The 14,947-nt window shown below is 45.1% G+C and overlaps 1 protein-coding gene across 5 annotated transcripts in view; it reads left to right on the top strand.

Moving 5' to 3' along the window:
• Positions 1-14,947, top strand: part of LOC134495671 (myosin-10-like) — a 54,849-nt gene that overhangs the window by 10,355 nt on the left and 29,547 nt on the right. For 2 of the 5 annotated variants that reach the window (XM_063301251.1, XM_063301249.1), the window contains exons 4-16: positions 1,103-1,205; positions 3,325-3,345; positions 3,496-3,588; positions 5,635-5,698; positions 6,005-6,103; positions 7,612-7,755; positions 9,021-9,116; positions 9,517-9,635; positions 9,863-10,015; positions 11,127-11,300; positions 11,683-11,856; positions 12,641-12,755; positions 14,389-14,582. In XM_063301251.1, the coding sequence (XP_063157321.1) occupies positions 1,103-1,205; positions 3,325-3,345; positions 3,496-3,588; positions 5,635-5,698; positions 6,005-6,103; positions 7,612-7,755; positions 9,021-9,116; positions 9,517-9,635; positions 9,863-10,015; positions 11,127-11,300; positions 11,683-11,856; positions 12,641-12,755; positions 14,389-14,582 (1,549 nt within the window). Of the gene's footprint in view, positions 1-1,102; positions 1,206-3,324; positions 3,346-3,495; positions 3,589-5,634; positions 5,699-6,004; positions 6,104-7,611; positions 7,756-9,020; positions 9,117-9,516; positions 9,636-9,862; positions 10,016-11,126; positions 11,301-11,682; positions 11,857-12,640; positions 12,756-13,026; positions 13,096-14,388; positions 14,583-14,947 lie in introns of all 5 variants that reach the window. The other 3 variants (XM_063301253.1, XM_063301250.1, XM_063301248.1) reach the window with 2 other exon arrangements.

Raw genomic sequence — 14,947 nt, 5'->3', positions numbered from 1 at the left:
ACAACATTTTGAAATTAAGGAAGTACTAGACTCCAGGAAACAAAGGGGCACCCTACAGTACCTCGTCAAATGGCGACATTTTCCACAGCCAGAGTGGGTCCAAGCGCAAAATGTTTCAGCAAAACGGCTGGTCAAAAGCTTCCACGAAGCATACCCGAACAAACTGGCACCTTAGAATTCTCTTAGGGGGGCAGCATGTCATGTTCCCCGTTGCAAGGCATAAGTGCATCACAACAGGGAACATGCACGTCAGGAAAGAGGAAGGGATAACCATTATCCTTTAAACACACACATCATCCCTTAAGCACCCAAACCCATAAATAAATCATCAGGACAATAGAAGCGCACCTCGGACAGGATCTGGAGACCATTAACAGATCGGGGGAACTCCCACCCATTACCCCGGGGGACGCACCTGCACCGGACGAAGGCAAGGAGACAAAGGGGAACGTCGGAGATCGCCCGAATCACCCATCGCCGGACCCATACCAACGCTAATCACCCATCCGGACCTGGCTTGGGGGACAATAGGGGGTGGAGGAGAACAAGGTCCGCCACCGGGGTATAAACGGGGGACCCTGATACCACACCCGCATTCCCGTCTTTTTCTCCGCATGCATTCTGCTTCAATAAACCCGGAAATCCTTAAACCCTTTAAGTGAGTCCGTGTCTTATTCGGAGCAAGGCTGCCCTGACACAAAGATATATCCATTTTTTTCTTACCCCTCTGTAGATTAGGCTGTTGAACCACAGTGACTAGACAAAGGTTACCCAGGCCAGGGAGTATCCATATTCAAAGTCCAACCTCTACTTGGCACCAGTTACTATGATAGTTTTTAGTATTATTACCGTAATATTATTCCTAGTGAGTTCATGACCATGGTGGAATTGCAGCCAAGGGCCTTCTGGTTCCCAGCCCATACTTTTTGACAGGATGCTGCTGATGGGGCAGGTTCAGAAAGCAAAAATATTCAGAATTCAGAAAGTAAAATGCTGAATTTCATTCCCCCTTTGTGGAAACTGCAGCTCTAAGCCTGGCCCTGAGAGGGAGAGGTGTGAGTGGGATCCATTTGTTTTCTCATCGGGCGTCTGTTCTCTGCAGGGGTGAGTCAGGGGCTGGCAAAACAGAGAACACGAAGAAAGTGATCCAGTACTTAGCACACGTGGCTTCATCTCATAAAGCCCGGAAGGACCATAATGCGCCGGTGAGTGGCCTGTGGCCTCAGAGCCACATCCAGTTTCAGCAACAGCAGCTGTTGCGTGCTCTCCCTTGCGTTGCACACCTGGGAAGGGCACAGTTTCTTTCGAAAGCAGACAAGTGCAACCTATTTTATTTTACTTTATTTATTTATTATTCAGATTTAGCCACCGCCCATCTCCCCCAAAAGAGGGACTCTGGGCGGTTTACAGTAAAAATAGGGTCCAAATATAAACATTAAAATCTCATCAAAACGATTATTATAAAATACAGTAAATAAATATAGAATCCAAGAAAGGTATAAAATCCAGGCTGATGGGAGGGACTTTCTATCCCGCCTTTATTATTTTTATAAGTAACTCAAGGTGGCAAACATACCTAATACTCCTTCCTCTTCCTATTTTCCCCACAGCAACAACCCTGTGAGGTGGGTTGGGCTGAGAGAGAGGGACTGGCCCAAGGTCGCCCAGCCGGCTTTCAGGCCTGAGGCGGGACTAGAACTCTCATACCCCGCCTGATTGGCTCTTGGGCTGAGAGAGAGGGACTGGCCCAAGGTCCCCCAGCCAGCTTTCATGCCTAAGGCGGGACTAGAGCTCTCATACCACGCCTGATTGGCTCTTGGGCTGAGAGGGAGGGACTGGCCCAAGGTCACCCAGCTGGCTTTCATGCCTGAGGCGGGACCAGAACTCACAGCCTCCTAGTTTCTTGCCAGCTCTGGCTTTGCATTCCTGAAGTGGAGCCAATGGGCTCCCCCACCTGATGCCTAGGAAGTAGCCCAACCTTTAATTTTGAACCAGGGCCAGCCTGGAAGCTCTTCCAAGTACCAGTGGGTGGCTCTGGAATGTGTGAAAAGGTGATCCCCTGAAGTGCCTTTTAAAAACAGGCAAAAGTTCTTTTCCCTTCTCTGTCACTCATTGCACCCACCGTCTGCCCATTTGGAGTTTGGCTGCCATGCCTGTGGCGCCCACCCAGGCAGGACGGAGAGCCGGTATTGGGTTTGAATTAATGTTGTCGTTTCCTTTGTTAAAAGAAACGAGTCCTTGTTCGGCCTTTCCTTGTCATTCCTCTCAACCAATATGGCAGCCACTGATCATGCCTTCCTTCCCTGTGCAGAGTCTTAGGGCCCTTGTGGTTGCCTCCCTCCCAGTTTGAAGAGTTCAGCTGCAGACCTCCTACCCAGTCCTTCCTGAGTGTTATTGCCCTAGGGGTGGACGTGACACTGGGGAAGGAGACTAGAATCCATTTGTTCTAGCAATCTCCTTTCCGAGATCATAATCCATGGCCAACTGGAATCCAACTGAAGGGTCTCTTTTGCTCCCTTTCTTTTCACAAAGAGGTTGCTACAAATCTACCATTGGCCCATCTGAGCCCCCCTCCCTGCTCGTATTAGGCCTTAAAACCATCTGACATCAGCCCCGGGACTTCCGGTGCGCAATGCGTTGAGAAACTCCTGCCAAAGCTTTTCTCTTTGGTGCCTCACTTCTCCGATTGCATGGAAAGCCATCTTTTCCCCTCGTCCACCCCTAATTCTGCACGCTTGGTGGACGGTGTGTGTGTGTGTGTGTGTGGTTGTTCCCATGTGGAAGATGACATTAACACCCCCTCTGTTGTCTTGCTGCCTCAGCTGGAGTACCTCAATGACGCCAAACAGGCAAGGAAGTAGGATGCATGCCGCTGAGATGCCAGCTTCCCCCCCTCCTCACCCCCATCCTCCAGTGCCCATTGCTGGTCCCTATTACTGGCTGCTGTTCCCTGTCCCCGCTACTGTTAGAGTTGCACTTCTGAGTCAAATGCTTTTATCATCAGCTGCACACTTTGTCTGTTGTGAGAGTCATTTCCCTGAACCTCTTTCCTCACCAGAGTTACCCGGCAGCCTTCGCTGGGGAAAGAGACATGGTTCAAGGGGTGGAGGCTGGGAAAGGGAGCCAGGCCTTCTGGGTCTCCTGCCCTCCCCTTTTCTGTTGTGCTGGTCCCCCGTTTACGTCCCTATATTATTGTGGTTGGGTTCTTGTTGCGTTGTTCATCGTCTAACTTAATCCTTTGACTTTTTTGTTTCCCTGTCTTGCTCCCTGCTCTGCCTTCCCATTGTGTCTTTTGTCATGTTCCCCCCATCCCACTCCCCATAGACTTCCAGCCCTGCTTCCTATGTGAGTGATATTGGGGAACAGCTTCCCCCTGGCTGGCCCTGGAATTCCTCAGAGCACTTCCTCGGCCCCAAAGCTTTGCTAGGCCAGATGCCTGCATAGGTTGCTGCTAACCCCCTTTCCCTCCTCCCTCCTTCCTTCTCCTTCATCTAGGGCGAACTGGAGCGACAGCTGCTGCAAGCCAACCCTATCTTGGAGGCCTTCGGAAATGCAAAAACAGTTAAAAACGACAATTCCTCACGATTTGTAAGTCAGCGTGGACAGAGAAATCCCCCCCTTCACTCCTCAGAAATCTATAGAATGAGAATCCTGTTTAGCAGCTCCCATTTCAGACCAATTGAACCCTGAATTTGAGACAGAAGATAGAAGATAGCATCTTTAGCAATAGAAAATATTTTCAAATCTGGGACATGAAACCCCAGTCATTCTAACCCACTGTTTTTCAACCTTGGCAACTTTAAGATGTGTGGACTTCAACTCCCAGAATTCCCCACCCAGCCTGATAGCTGGGGAATTCTGGGAGTTGACGTCCACACATCTTCCAATTGCCAAGGTTGAGAAACACTGGTTTACAGCAATCAGAGGGAAGAATCCTCTCCCCTTTCACCAACCTGAATACACTGCAGAGACTGGAGCTGTGATATAAGAGATCCAGTTAGGGTGTTATTAATTAAAAGGCCCTTCCTCCCACCAAACCAAAAATAGTTACACAAAATGCCAAAGTGTTTTTAAGTTTGAAAGTAGAACATCTCATGTTGGTAGGCAATCTGGAATTTTTAAAAAATACATCTTTCTCTTCCTGAAAATAAAAAAGTTAAACCGTGCAGCCATTTAGTTGAAAGAGGCTGTGTTATGTCCAGCTGGCTGATGAGGAGCCATGAAGGACAGGAAGCAGGCCAAGACACTGTTCGTTTGTTTTGTTTGGCTATTAGCTTCCAGCAACTCCGCCTCAAACATAAAATAAGAATGTGTTGTCCTGTTATAGTGCTGGACAAATCTTTGGCCTAAGGGCTGCACTTGGTGTCTTGTCCATGACTGCAAAGGATGTGACCATGACATAATGATACCATTCAAGAGGATGGAGTAACGTTCAGCTTTCTTTTTGCATTATCATTGCTTTAGAGAAGCAAAATGGGGGCTTTAGTACACTGATGGTAATTGGGACCAGGAACTCCGCTGCTAAGCAACACGGTTGTAAGGCACAACATCATGTGACTGCGCCAGTTTACGATGATGGTTCTGGCAGTCCCAGTTGCTGTCGTTAGGCGAATCCTGCATGGTTGCAGCATCCCACAGTCATGTGACCACCATTTGCAACCTCCTGCCAGCTTCCCACTGACTTTGCTTGTTGGAAACCAGCAGTGAGGGTCACAAATGGCAGTCGCGTGACCATGGGACCCTGCAACATCGTAATTGTGAGCTGTTTGCCAAAAGCCCGAATCACAGTCACATGACCGCAGGGACACTGCAATGGTCACAACTACGAGGACTGGTTGTAAGTACTCCTTGTTCAGCGCCGTTGTAACGTCAAACAGTCGCTGAACGACTGGACGTTAACTGAGGACTACCTGTATTGCACCCATTTTTGCCCTTCACCCTCCAGCTAGAAAAATTGCCCTGATATTTTGGATGATAGAATTTAATGGTGCAGCAGGTGAGGATACCCACTTTGGTGCAGCTTCAGCTGAGGATACCCACTTTGCTCCTTTAAATACTCCAAAGCACAAAAAAGCCTTAATAGGTTATGCTTGCAAACCCTTTTAAATATAGCCTTCAATTTCACCTGCCATTTCTTTGATTCCATTCTTTAGAAAGGGCAAAATATATAAATCCCTTTTTGGAACTCTTCTGTTGGTTGAGCTATGCTAACAAACTCTCTATTTCCTTAGGAAGAAAAACCAGTTTTGCTGCTGAAAGTCTTTTTTCAGCTTCCTTTTGTATTTCTTAAGAAACTTTGGTTTTTAGCCACTCCTTTGAGAATAAAGAAAAATACAAAGGATTTCTCTTCCTCCTTGATGAAAGGCAGAATAGTGAGATTCACATTCCACTGCCTGATTACTTTCTGTTAGTTTTTCTTGTTTTTGTGGGGACCGGTTTCGACTCTTCTGTTTAGGAAAGATTGACCAATCCTTACTCTATTGCTAATTGACCTGACATGGGGGATCTGTTTCCAGCTTCTGCGGTTCACTGGCATCTAAAAAAAATATTTAAAATACCGTACAAATTTTCTATATAAGCCACACCATTCTTATGATGGCTATCTCATTTTCCCACCTCTTTTTCTACCCCCAGGGTAAATTTATTCGGATTAATTTTGATGTAGCTGGCTACATTGTTGGAGCCAATATAGAGACATGTATCCTTGTTTTGAGAGAATAGAATTCGTAAGTTGGCCCATGGGAGACCACAGGCCTGAGGTCTCTAGACCAGTGTTTCTCAACCTCCCCAACTTTAAGATGTGTGGACTTCAACTCCCAGAATTCCCCAGCCAGCAAGGGGTTGAAGTCCATACATCTTAAAGTTGTGGAGGTTGAGAAACCCTGCTCTAGACCCAGAGGGTCAGAAGGATCCAGGTGGGGCAATGGACAAGCCTTGGTGAGCCTGGGTGCCTAAAGAGAAAGAAATAGTCTGTAGGTGCCATCCTTAACTCGGAGTGTCCCAGATCTTTTGGAGAAATCCCGTGCCATTCGCCAGGCCAAGGATGAGCGAACCTTCCACGTTTTTTATCAACTCTTAGTAGGTGCTGGTGAACACACGAGAGGTGAGTTTGTCCCTTTCCTTCCCCAAGCATCATGGAAATCTTTACCTTCATCCTGTGGCTTAGTTTCCTGCAATTACAGGGTAGCAATAAACCTAAAGAATGAGGAATTGATTGGTGCTAAAGACAGAAATAACAGCACCCTGAACTCTTTGCTTAATCTGATTGGAAATAAGCAACCAGAAAGATAGTTCTAACCAACGAAAACAAGTGATGGTACCAAGTTGTATGTCAGAAGTGCAAAAAGTGGAGTGGCCCACCACTGTCCCTTTGTATGGAACCAAACATTTTGCTCTTTTTTTGCATGGGGTGATGGTGGTTTAAGGAGTAAAAAGGGAGCCTTAAGACTTTGAGAAATCTAAAGCACCCATGCTGACCCTTAAAACTCCTGAACCTTGATCCTCCAAAGCAGACCCTGGCTCATCTCAAATTTTGGAATTCTGTACATATCTGATGGTTCCTAATAAGGATGAAACCAGTCATGTACTGCCCCTGGAGGTCAACGTAACTGAAAGCATGTCACCCATGTCTTAGTCACCTCCTGTTTGGATTATGGCCATGTGCTCTACATGGAGCTGCTCTTGAAGACCATCCAGAAGCTGCAGTTGGTATACTGTAGAATGAAGCGGCATGTGCAGTTTTTGGTGCTCTGTGGTTCACCCAGGTAACACCACTGCTGCGTGAGCTGCACTGACTTCCAGTTGCTTTCTGAGTACAATTCAAGGTGCTGGTTATCACCTTTAAAGCCCTACATGTCACAGGGCCAGGTTACTTGTGGGGCCACCTCTCTCTGAGGGCATCTGCCAGTCCTACTAGGTTAGAAAGGGTGGGCGCACTCTAGGTCCCCTCCCTTAAATGTTGCCATCTGATGGGACCTTGGAAGTGTGCCTTCTCAGTGGCCACCCCAGCCCTTTGGAACAGCCTCCCGCCTGAGATCAGAGGGACCCCTACCCTTTTAGCCTTCCGGAGGGCTGTAAAGACCTGGCTCTCCCCCCAAGCATTGGGCTAGGATGCGGGTTGAGTTGTGGTCTGGCGCCTGCAGGGAAGGGCACCTTTGTTTTTAACTATGTTTTATGGATTGTTGTGAGCCGCCTAGAGTCATTGTATAAGATAGGCAGCCATATAAGTCCTGTAAATTAGAGTAGAGTAGAGTGAAGTAGAAGAGAATAGAAGAGTAGAGTAGAAGTAGAAGAGAATAGGAGTAGAAGAGTAGAGTAGAATAGAAACAGAAACAATATACAGGATATACCACTGTGTAAAACTAGAAAGGGTGGTATAATTCCCCAACTCTAAGAGTTACAAATTCTCATATACGAGGTTTTAACATAATATAACATGGATCCAGGATCTGGATCATTGCTAAAATTAATGCACCATCTATAGTCATGAGTTCAATTCCCATTAGAGGGTTTGAACCCCACATCTGACGATTCCTAAGAAGGATGTAACTGGTCACCTATCTCCACCTGGTGATCAGTCAGTGCAACATGCTTTGCTTCACGCCCTTGCAGGAGAACTGCTGCTGGAGCCATTCAACCAGTATCGTTTCCTGTCCAATGGGTACCTGCCCATCCCTGGGCAGCAGGATAAAGAGATCTTCCACGAGACCATGGAGTCCATGCGTATCATGGGCTTTTCTCATGAGGAAATACACTGTGAGTCTCTCTTTTAAGAATGTGCTAATGTCTGCAGCATCCTAGATAAGATTAATGAAGTATCTGGCTTAACATTCCATTTATGGTCGTGGTAGTAGTTTTATTTATTATGTGCTTGCAACTAAGCACAGTACAAACGTAGAATGAAATACTGCGTACAAAAATATATTACCATCAATTATAACTTCCTGATATGAAATAGAGAGCCAGTTTGGTGTAGGTACCAAGGCTAGAAACCAGGAGACTGTGAGTTCTAGTCCTGCCTTGGGCATGAAGCCAGCTGGGTGACCTTGGAGCAGTCACTCCCTCTCAACCCTAGGAAGCAGGCAGTGGGAAAGCAATTCCAAAATCTTGCCAAGAAAACTGCAGGGACTTATCCAGGCAGTCACCAGGAGAGAACACTGACTCTAAGGCACACATGGAAAAACTCTCACTTATTGTTGGACTGCACTGATCCCAAATCCCTTTGGATATTCTCAAGCAGGGTATAAAAGGAATATCCATCCACTGTTAAACCTTAGTGCCCAATTCTCCTATGTGTTCGTCTAATTGGTATTCTTAAAGTAATGTAGAAGCTGCTGTAAACAAGGCCATTTCTGCGGTAAGAGGTTTTAGTATTGCTTGAAGGTCCACAATTCCATTTTAAGCTCCAAGAAGAAATAGAGCAATAGTTTTACACTGTAGTTAATGCTGTGGTTTTCCCCCATTGTACTCCAGCAGTGCTCATTCACCCAGTGAGGGAGAAAATGTCAGAAGGGTGGGTGGGGGTCTATGAGAGAGAGAGAAAGACTTGAAGGAACATCTGAGACGAAGAGTATGTGCCCCAACTTCTTTGCTGCACTGAAATTTTACAACGTTGTGATTTCTCTTACTGTTTAATACAACAATGTGTGGCTCTTATAATGATCCTTGGGTTTGAAATGTTTTGAAGGCTGCTTGTTATTTAAGCCAGTTGTCGCAGTCCCAGTCCGTTGCAATGAACGTCAAGCCTTAAATGTTTAATCAATCCAAAAAATAAAGCAAAATTTATTTTGGATTGTGAGGACAGTGGAGAAAAGCAACATCGCATGCATCTTTTACATCTCTTGTAGCTTTGTTCTGCAAAGCCTGGGCAGAGAGGCCTGTTGTAATGTACTGTATGATGAAACACATTCTAATGTTTTGAGTTGCATTTTCTGCTGAACCTCTCGCAGTGGGTGAGTTTGAATAGGGCTGTTTGCAAAAAGCGGAAGCATGGTTTTGCTAAGAGTCATCCTTCCACCCAGGTATGCTGCGGATGGTCTCAGCCGTGCTGCAGTTTGGGAATATTGTCTTCCGTAAAGAGAGGAATACAGATCAGGCCTCCATGCCTGATAACACAGGTATTTCCGGTTACTGGCTTTAATTGAGAAACTGCTGACTTCTCAGAAATGCTAGCAAGTAAGGACTTGGTTGTGGTCAGAGCTCATCCTACCTTCTTATTTGAAGATCTGCTCTAGAAGATATAATGCAATTTTGTCAGTACAGTAAAAGTATATGGGCATGGGGAGCATTTTTGTTTGTTTTATTGTTATAAAATATTAGCTTCCATTTTGGCTCTGAGAAAGAGTATTTAACTTTCACAATGATCGCCGTATTAAAATTCAGGTTTCTGTCTAACTTTCCTGTGGGCTAGGAACTGCTTTTTGAAAGGGAGAAGGGAGTAGGTGTGGAACTGAAATGGAAGCTGATGGGGAAAGACCTGACAAAGGGTGGACATTGGTCTCTTCTGTACCTTTGCAGCTGCTCAAAAACTCTGCCACCTACTGGGCATGAATGTCACAGAGTTCACCCGTGCTATCCTCACCCCACGCATCAAGGTTGGCCGAGACTATGTGCAGAAGGCACAGACAAAAGAACAGGTCAGCGGTGCTGATGGTTGTGCCTGGCATGTTGGTTGGTGGGCATGAGGAACACTTGAAGGAGGGTTTGCCAAGATAACACATATGTGGAGGACAGGAAGGCCTGGCGTGCTATGGTCCATGGGGTCACAAAGAGTCGGACACGACTTAACGACTGAACAACAACAAATGGAATACCCGGCCCAAGACGAGCCTGGTTTGATCTCAACCTCTCCTTCCCTTCCTAGGCTGACTTTGCTGTTGAAGCATTGGCTAAAGCTACCTACGAGAGGCTCTTCCGCTGGCTTGTGCATCGAATCAACCGTGCACTGGATCGTACCAAGCGCCAGGGGGCATCTTTCATTGGCATTCTGGATATTGCAGGTTTTGAAATATTTCAGGTGAGGGGGGATCTGCTAGCCAAGACCTCCAGTGTTGTTTTCTTCCTCTTTCACTGCTCGTTTTGATTTATATGAATACTGTAAATCTGCAGAGCCTGCTTTCCATCTTTTCCTTGAAATGTTGTTGTTGTTTTTGATCTTCTCTTTAACTAAACACATTCAGCAGAACAATTTTTCCTCCTTCAGAGCTGTGGTTCTTCCCAATAGAGGATTTAGACCAATTTCACCATTACCTTCATGTTCTGCAAGTGACATTTGGAGAAGTATTTTGTTGAAAGTTCCTGGAAATGGGATGTTGGATTTAGAGTGGCATGTTACAGCTTCCAACAACCCAGCCAATTCGGCCAACACGTGCTGGACGCAATGGTTCATGAACCTTCGAAGGGCCACAGTTTTCTCATTTTTTACTAACCTAAGCACTAAGTCTGTTCCTACAAAAAATGATTCTGTACCAGTATCCTCCCTTCTGTAATAGTTCACAAGTCTGAACTGTATTTTTCTTCTAGAAGGATGCTCAAATACATTTCTAGTATTAATAAATATAAATCAGCTTTCTCCAACCTGATACCCTCCCAAGTACTTTGGACCTGAGTTCCCATGAGACATAACTAGAAGGCATTAGGTTGTGGAAAGAAGATATAAACAGTAAATTTATCAGGCAGAATGTCCTCAGTGAATGATCTCAACTAGGAACATCAGAAGCTTCAGGTAGAGGTGATGATGATGATGATGATTTAGACTTGTATGCTCCCTGACTCTCAGCGACTCTGGGTGGCTCACAACAATCAAATAATGTCTTAGGAAGGAAAGGATTAATGTCAGTGTTGTAAAAAGCAAGAAATACATAGATTTAAAAACAGAATTATAATAATTCAATAGCAACAGTAATAGTTAATCATGGAATTTTCTACTTTTCAGCAGCTCCATTGATACCCTTATTCTGGGCATTGTCACCCACTTAACTTTAGCTGGCAAAGTGAATGACAAAGGGGCTTATCTTGACCTATCAGTAGATTCATAAGGAGAAAACACAGTGAAGTGCATGACCTTCCCACCATATGTTGAACCGCATCTGAAGGTTCTCCTTTCTTCCACTCTCTCCCGTCTTCAGCTGAACTCCTTTGAACAACTCTGCATCAACTACACCAATGAAAAGCTCCAGCAGCTCTTCAACCACACTATGTTTGTGCTAGAGCAGGAGGAATACCAACGAGAAGGCATTGAGTGGAATTTTATTGACTTTGGCTTGGACCTTCAACCCTGCATTGATCTCATTGAGAGACCAGTGAGTGACCTGGGATGCCGCATAATTTTTATGTGGAGGGCAAAGGAAAGATGACCTCCAGGTCTTCAGAGAACTCCTTTCCCCTCTAAGGGCAGTTGCACCTCTTTATTGCATTTGTCTCCTGCTGGTGGCATGGCCTGGAATGTGACGGTTCTTTGGGGTTGGGGTCAAGATCAAGTCCTTAACTTGGATCATCAACTTCTTTCTTATCTCTAAATAATCTTGAGACAGGACTACAGTGGAAGACAGTTGTTTGCCTAATGTCTTAGGCATGATGCAATTGATGTTCCTTTTTTACCGCCTTTCCCCCCATGCCCTGACCAAATTACCTGCTGTCCTTGGAACCTTGCTAATGGTTTGGGTCTAACTCGCTTTGTCCCAGGCAAACCCTCCAGGGCTGCTGGCTCTGCTAGATGAAGAGTGCTGGTTCCCTAAAGCCACTGATAAGAGCTTTGTGGAAAAAGTTATCCAGGAGCAAGGTTCCCATCCCAAATTCCAGAAACCCCGGCAGCTGCGGGATAAAGCTGACTTCTGCATCATCCATTATGCTGGCAGGGTAAGTTGCAACTTCCCTCCTTTTTACTGGCCCACCCATGTTTACTGGTTTTACCCGCCTTCTCCACGCTGGGACCTTTCAGCTGTATTGAACCAGGACTCATATCTTGAGGCAGCCTGAGCAGCTGCCATGGACAGTTGTAGTCCACTCGAGCTGGGGACCCAAAGTTGGGATTCACTAGTCTTAGCAACTAAGGAAAATGCTGATAACTTACTATGGCAGCTGAGGCTTTCAGATTAAATCTCCACTCAGAGAATCTGAGATAGCAGGACTAAAGAACCCAGAGAACAGCTGCTTTGGAGAACAGATGATTTTCTATCAGTTTTCATCTATTTATATGGTTGTTTTTCTTCTTCTTAGTGTTTGTCCCACTTGGTTGCAGGGTCCCCTTGATAGGTATTGTGCTTGCCTAGTTGACACAGCAAAGTTATCAGTGCTGATGTGATGAGGGGTTTTATTTTTCAGCCAGCTTGTGGCAGAGCCTGATGCTGATTAGGGCTGAGAGGGAGTGACTGGCTCAGGGTCATCCACTGGCTTCCATGCGTAAGAGAGGGCTAGAAAGTGGGTCTCCTGCCCTTAGTCCAGCACCTTACACCACCCTGGACTGTAATCCTGAATTTCTGGAGCCCTTGGGATTTCCGGAGTTGCAGTCTCAACACATCTGGTTATGTGGAAGGCTGGAAAAGACAGTACAAGACTAGATGGATTTGGTGTAAACAGTTCTGACGAGGTTCTTTAACATTTTGACCTTCCGTGTCTTCCTTCTCCCCCTTTTCCTTGGAAGGTTGACTACAAAGCGGATGAGTGGCTCATGAAAAATATGGACCCCTTGAATGACAACGTGGCTACTCTTCTTCATCAGAGTGCAGACAAGTTTACTGCTGAACTATGGAAAGATGGTAAGAGGGTTGAAATCCTGCTTTAACCTGAGTCTGCTCACCTTCATAATATTTGTGGCCTGTTAATAGGATATTATGCTGATCGTAATGTATGTTAAGATAACTTCTCGTGCTTGAAACCTCTGTCACTGCTGATACTAACCACTCTGCTATTTGCTGTTTTTCTTTTCTTCTTTCCTTGGCCCACTTCTTCTGTCCCATAATGGATGATTTGTGAAACCTCATCCTTCCCTTCTCTCCACTTGCCTCTTCTGTCTTGTCCTGTCGCCAGAGATCCAGAATATACAGAAGGTTTATTTCTTTGACAGCTATGCTGTGGCATCTCAGGTTCCAGCAGAAAGTACGTTTCCCTCCCTTCAACATGCAAGACATGCCTGCATGTAGTCAGGAAAGGTTAGAGATCTACCCTAGGAAATAGTGAGACATACATCTGTTCATCTCAGTTAGGGATTTAATTTGCTGACAATACAGAGCTAAATCCCATTGATGTAAATAGGGATGAGTAAAGGCATTTTAGAAAGTCAGTTTAAAAATTGTTCGTGAATTGAGAATTAAAATTCAAAATCTTTCTCCACTCTCTCCTCTTTTGGACTGAGCTGCTTCACTAAAGTACCCTTGCCTCTCTTTAGTCAAAAGTCTGTTTCCTATACGTTTTAAAGCTGCTTTTAGGTGAGGATATTTTGTGGAATTCCCATGGATCGCTCAGACACTTTTTATCATTTATTTGTAAACCTGCCATGTTTCCCAATGATGGTTCCTCATTTTTCCTACTGGAGAAAATCTGATCAGGTAATAAAAAATGTACAGCATCATTCATCTTGAATGATGAAGGGGAAGGCTTTCTGTTCACTGCTGTTTTAGTAGGTCATAAACACAAGAAGTATACAATGTCTCCTAGTCTCCTAGTGTGGAATGAAAATGGCAATTCCACATGCAGTTTATAGTGGAAGACTAATGATTTATTAGCACTAGGAACTGATACTAAGTACTAGGAAAGTACTGTAAGATCCCTGTGACAGATGACAGAAATCAGTTTCTTGCTGCTGGATAACACTTACAACTTACTGGTTTTCATGCTGCTTACAATCTAAATTGTGTGGCGTCAGAAATGGAGAGGGATGAATAGATATCTGTCCAAAATCTTCAAGGACCTTGCTTTGAAGCCTTACAGGACTGGACTATCTTAGGGCCATGCTTTTTTTTACAAAAAAAGTCCCCAAAGAGCAGAGGTTGCGACTGGGAATGTTATGATATCACCAAAGTGGGTGGCACCAATATTTTTGGCCAAAAAAATTAGATCGCTGTAGTGCTTATGGGGTGTTTTGATGCTGTGACCTCTCTAACCTCTCCACCCATTCGGGGAGCTGCAAAGGAGTACTGGGCAGGTTTGATGTGGCCATGTTGCCCACCCCCATCCAAACTATCTGGATCTCCTATCTGGACTAGACCTGCAGTTTTAAATGCAATTTAGTTGGATAATGAGGTAACTTCTGCTCCCAGCAGGATAACTGTCATGTTTACTTGGGATAGAGATTGGAAACTGAGGGAATTCATAGGTTATTGGAATTTTGATATGGGGAGTAGGATGGAGATAGTGGTTGTGAAATCAAAAGCCTTTTCTCCTTCTCCCTAGTGGATCGGATTGTGGGTCTGGACCAAGTAAGTGGGATGGGAGACCTCGCCTTTGGCGCCTCATACAAGACAAAGAAAGGAATGTTCCGGACTGTAGGGCAGCTGTATAAGGAGTCTCTCTCCAAACTTATGTCAACCTTGCGCAACACCAACCCCAACTTTGTGCGCTGCATCATACCCAACCATGAGAAAAGAGTGAGTGGGGGCTTTGGGGCTTGGGACTAAGCGTCTGTACAGGAATAGGAAGCCGTGAAAGAATTTGACCATACCTTCTGCTCAGACATATCTGAAGACCTTAAGATCTCTCCTGTTACACAGACATGTGAAGGCTTATTCTTGGTTAAGATACAGTATTGTTGACTACTACCTCTTGGTAGTATTCTTCCTCATGAGAAAAAAATCTTGAAGGTGGGAGAAATAATTGGACAGCTTGATTGTATGCTATGAAGAAGAATATGAGGAAGATAAGTGTGTTTGTATTGAAGACTATTGTGTGAGGCCTTTGAGTATAAAAGAATGAAGGTGATATAATATGAGAATATTCAACTTGAATCAAAGGA

This window comes from Candoia aspera, chromosome 4 (genome assembly GCF_035149785.1).
Source record: "Candoia aspera isolate rCanAsp1 chromosome 4, rCanAsp1.hap2, whole genome shotgun sequence".
In the NCBI taxonomy this organism is placed as follows: domain Eukaryota; kingdom Metazoa; phylum Chordata; class Lepidosauria; order Squamata; family Boidae; genus Candoia; species Candoia aspera.
This window is presented reverse-complemented; position numbering and strand designations above follow the sequence as displayed.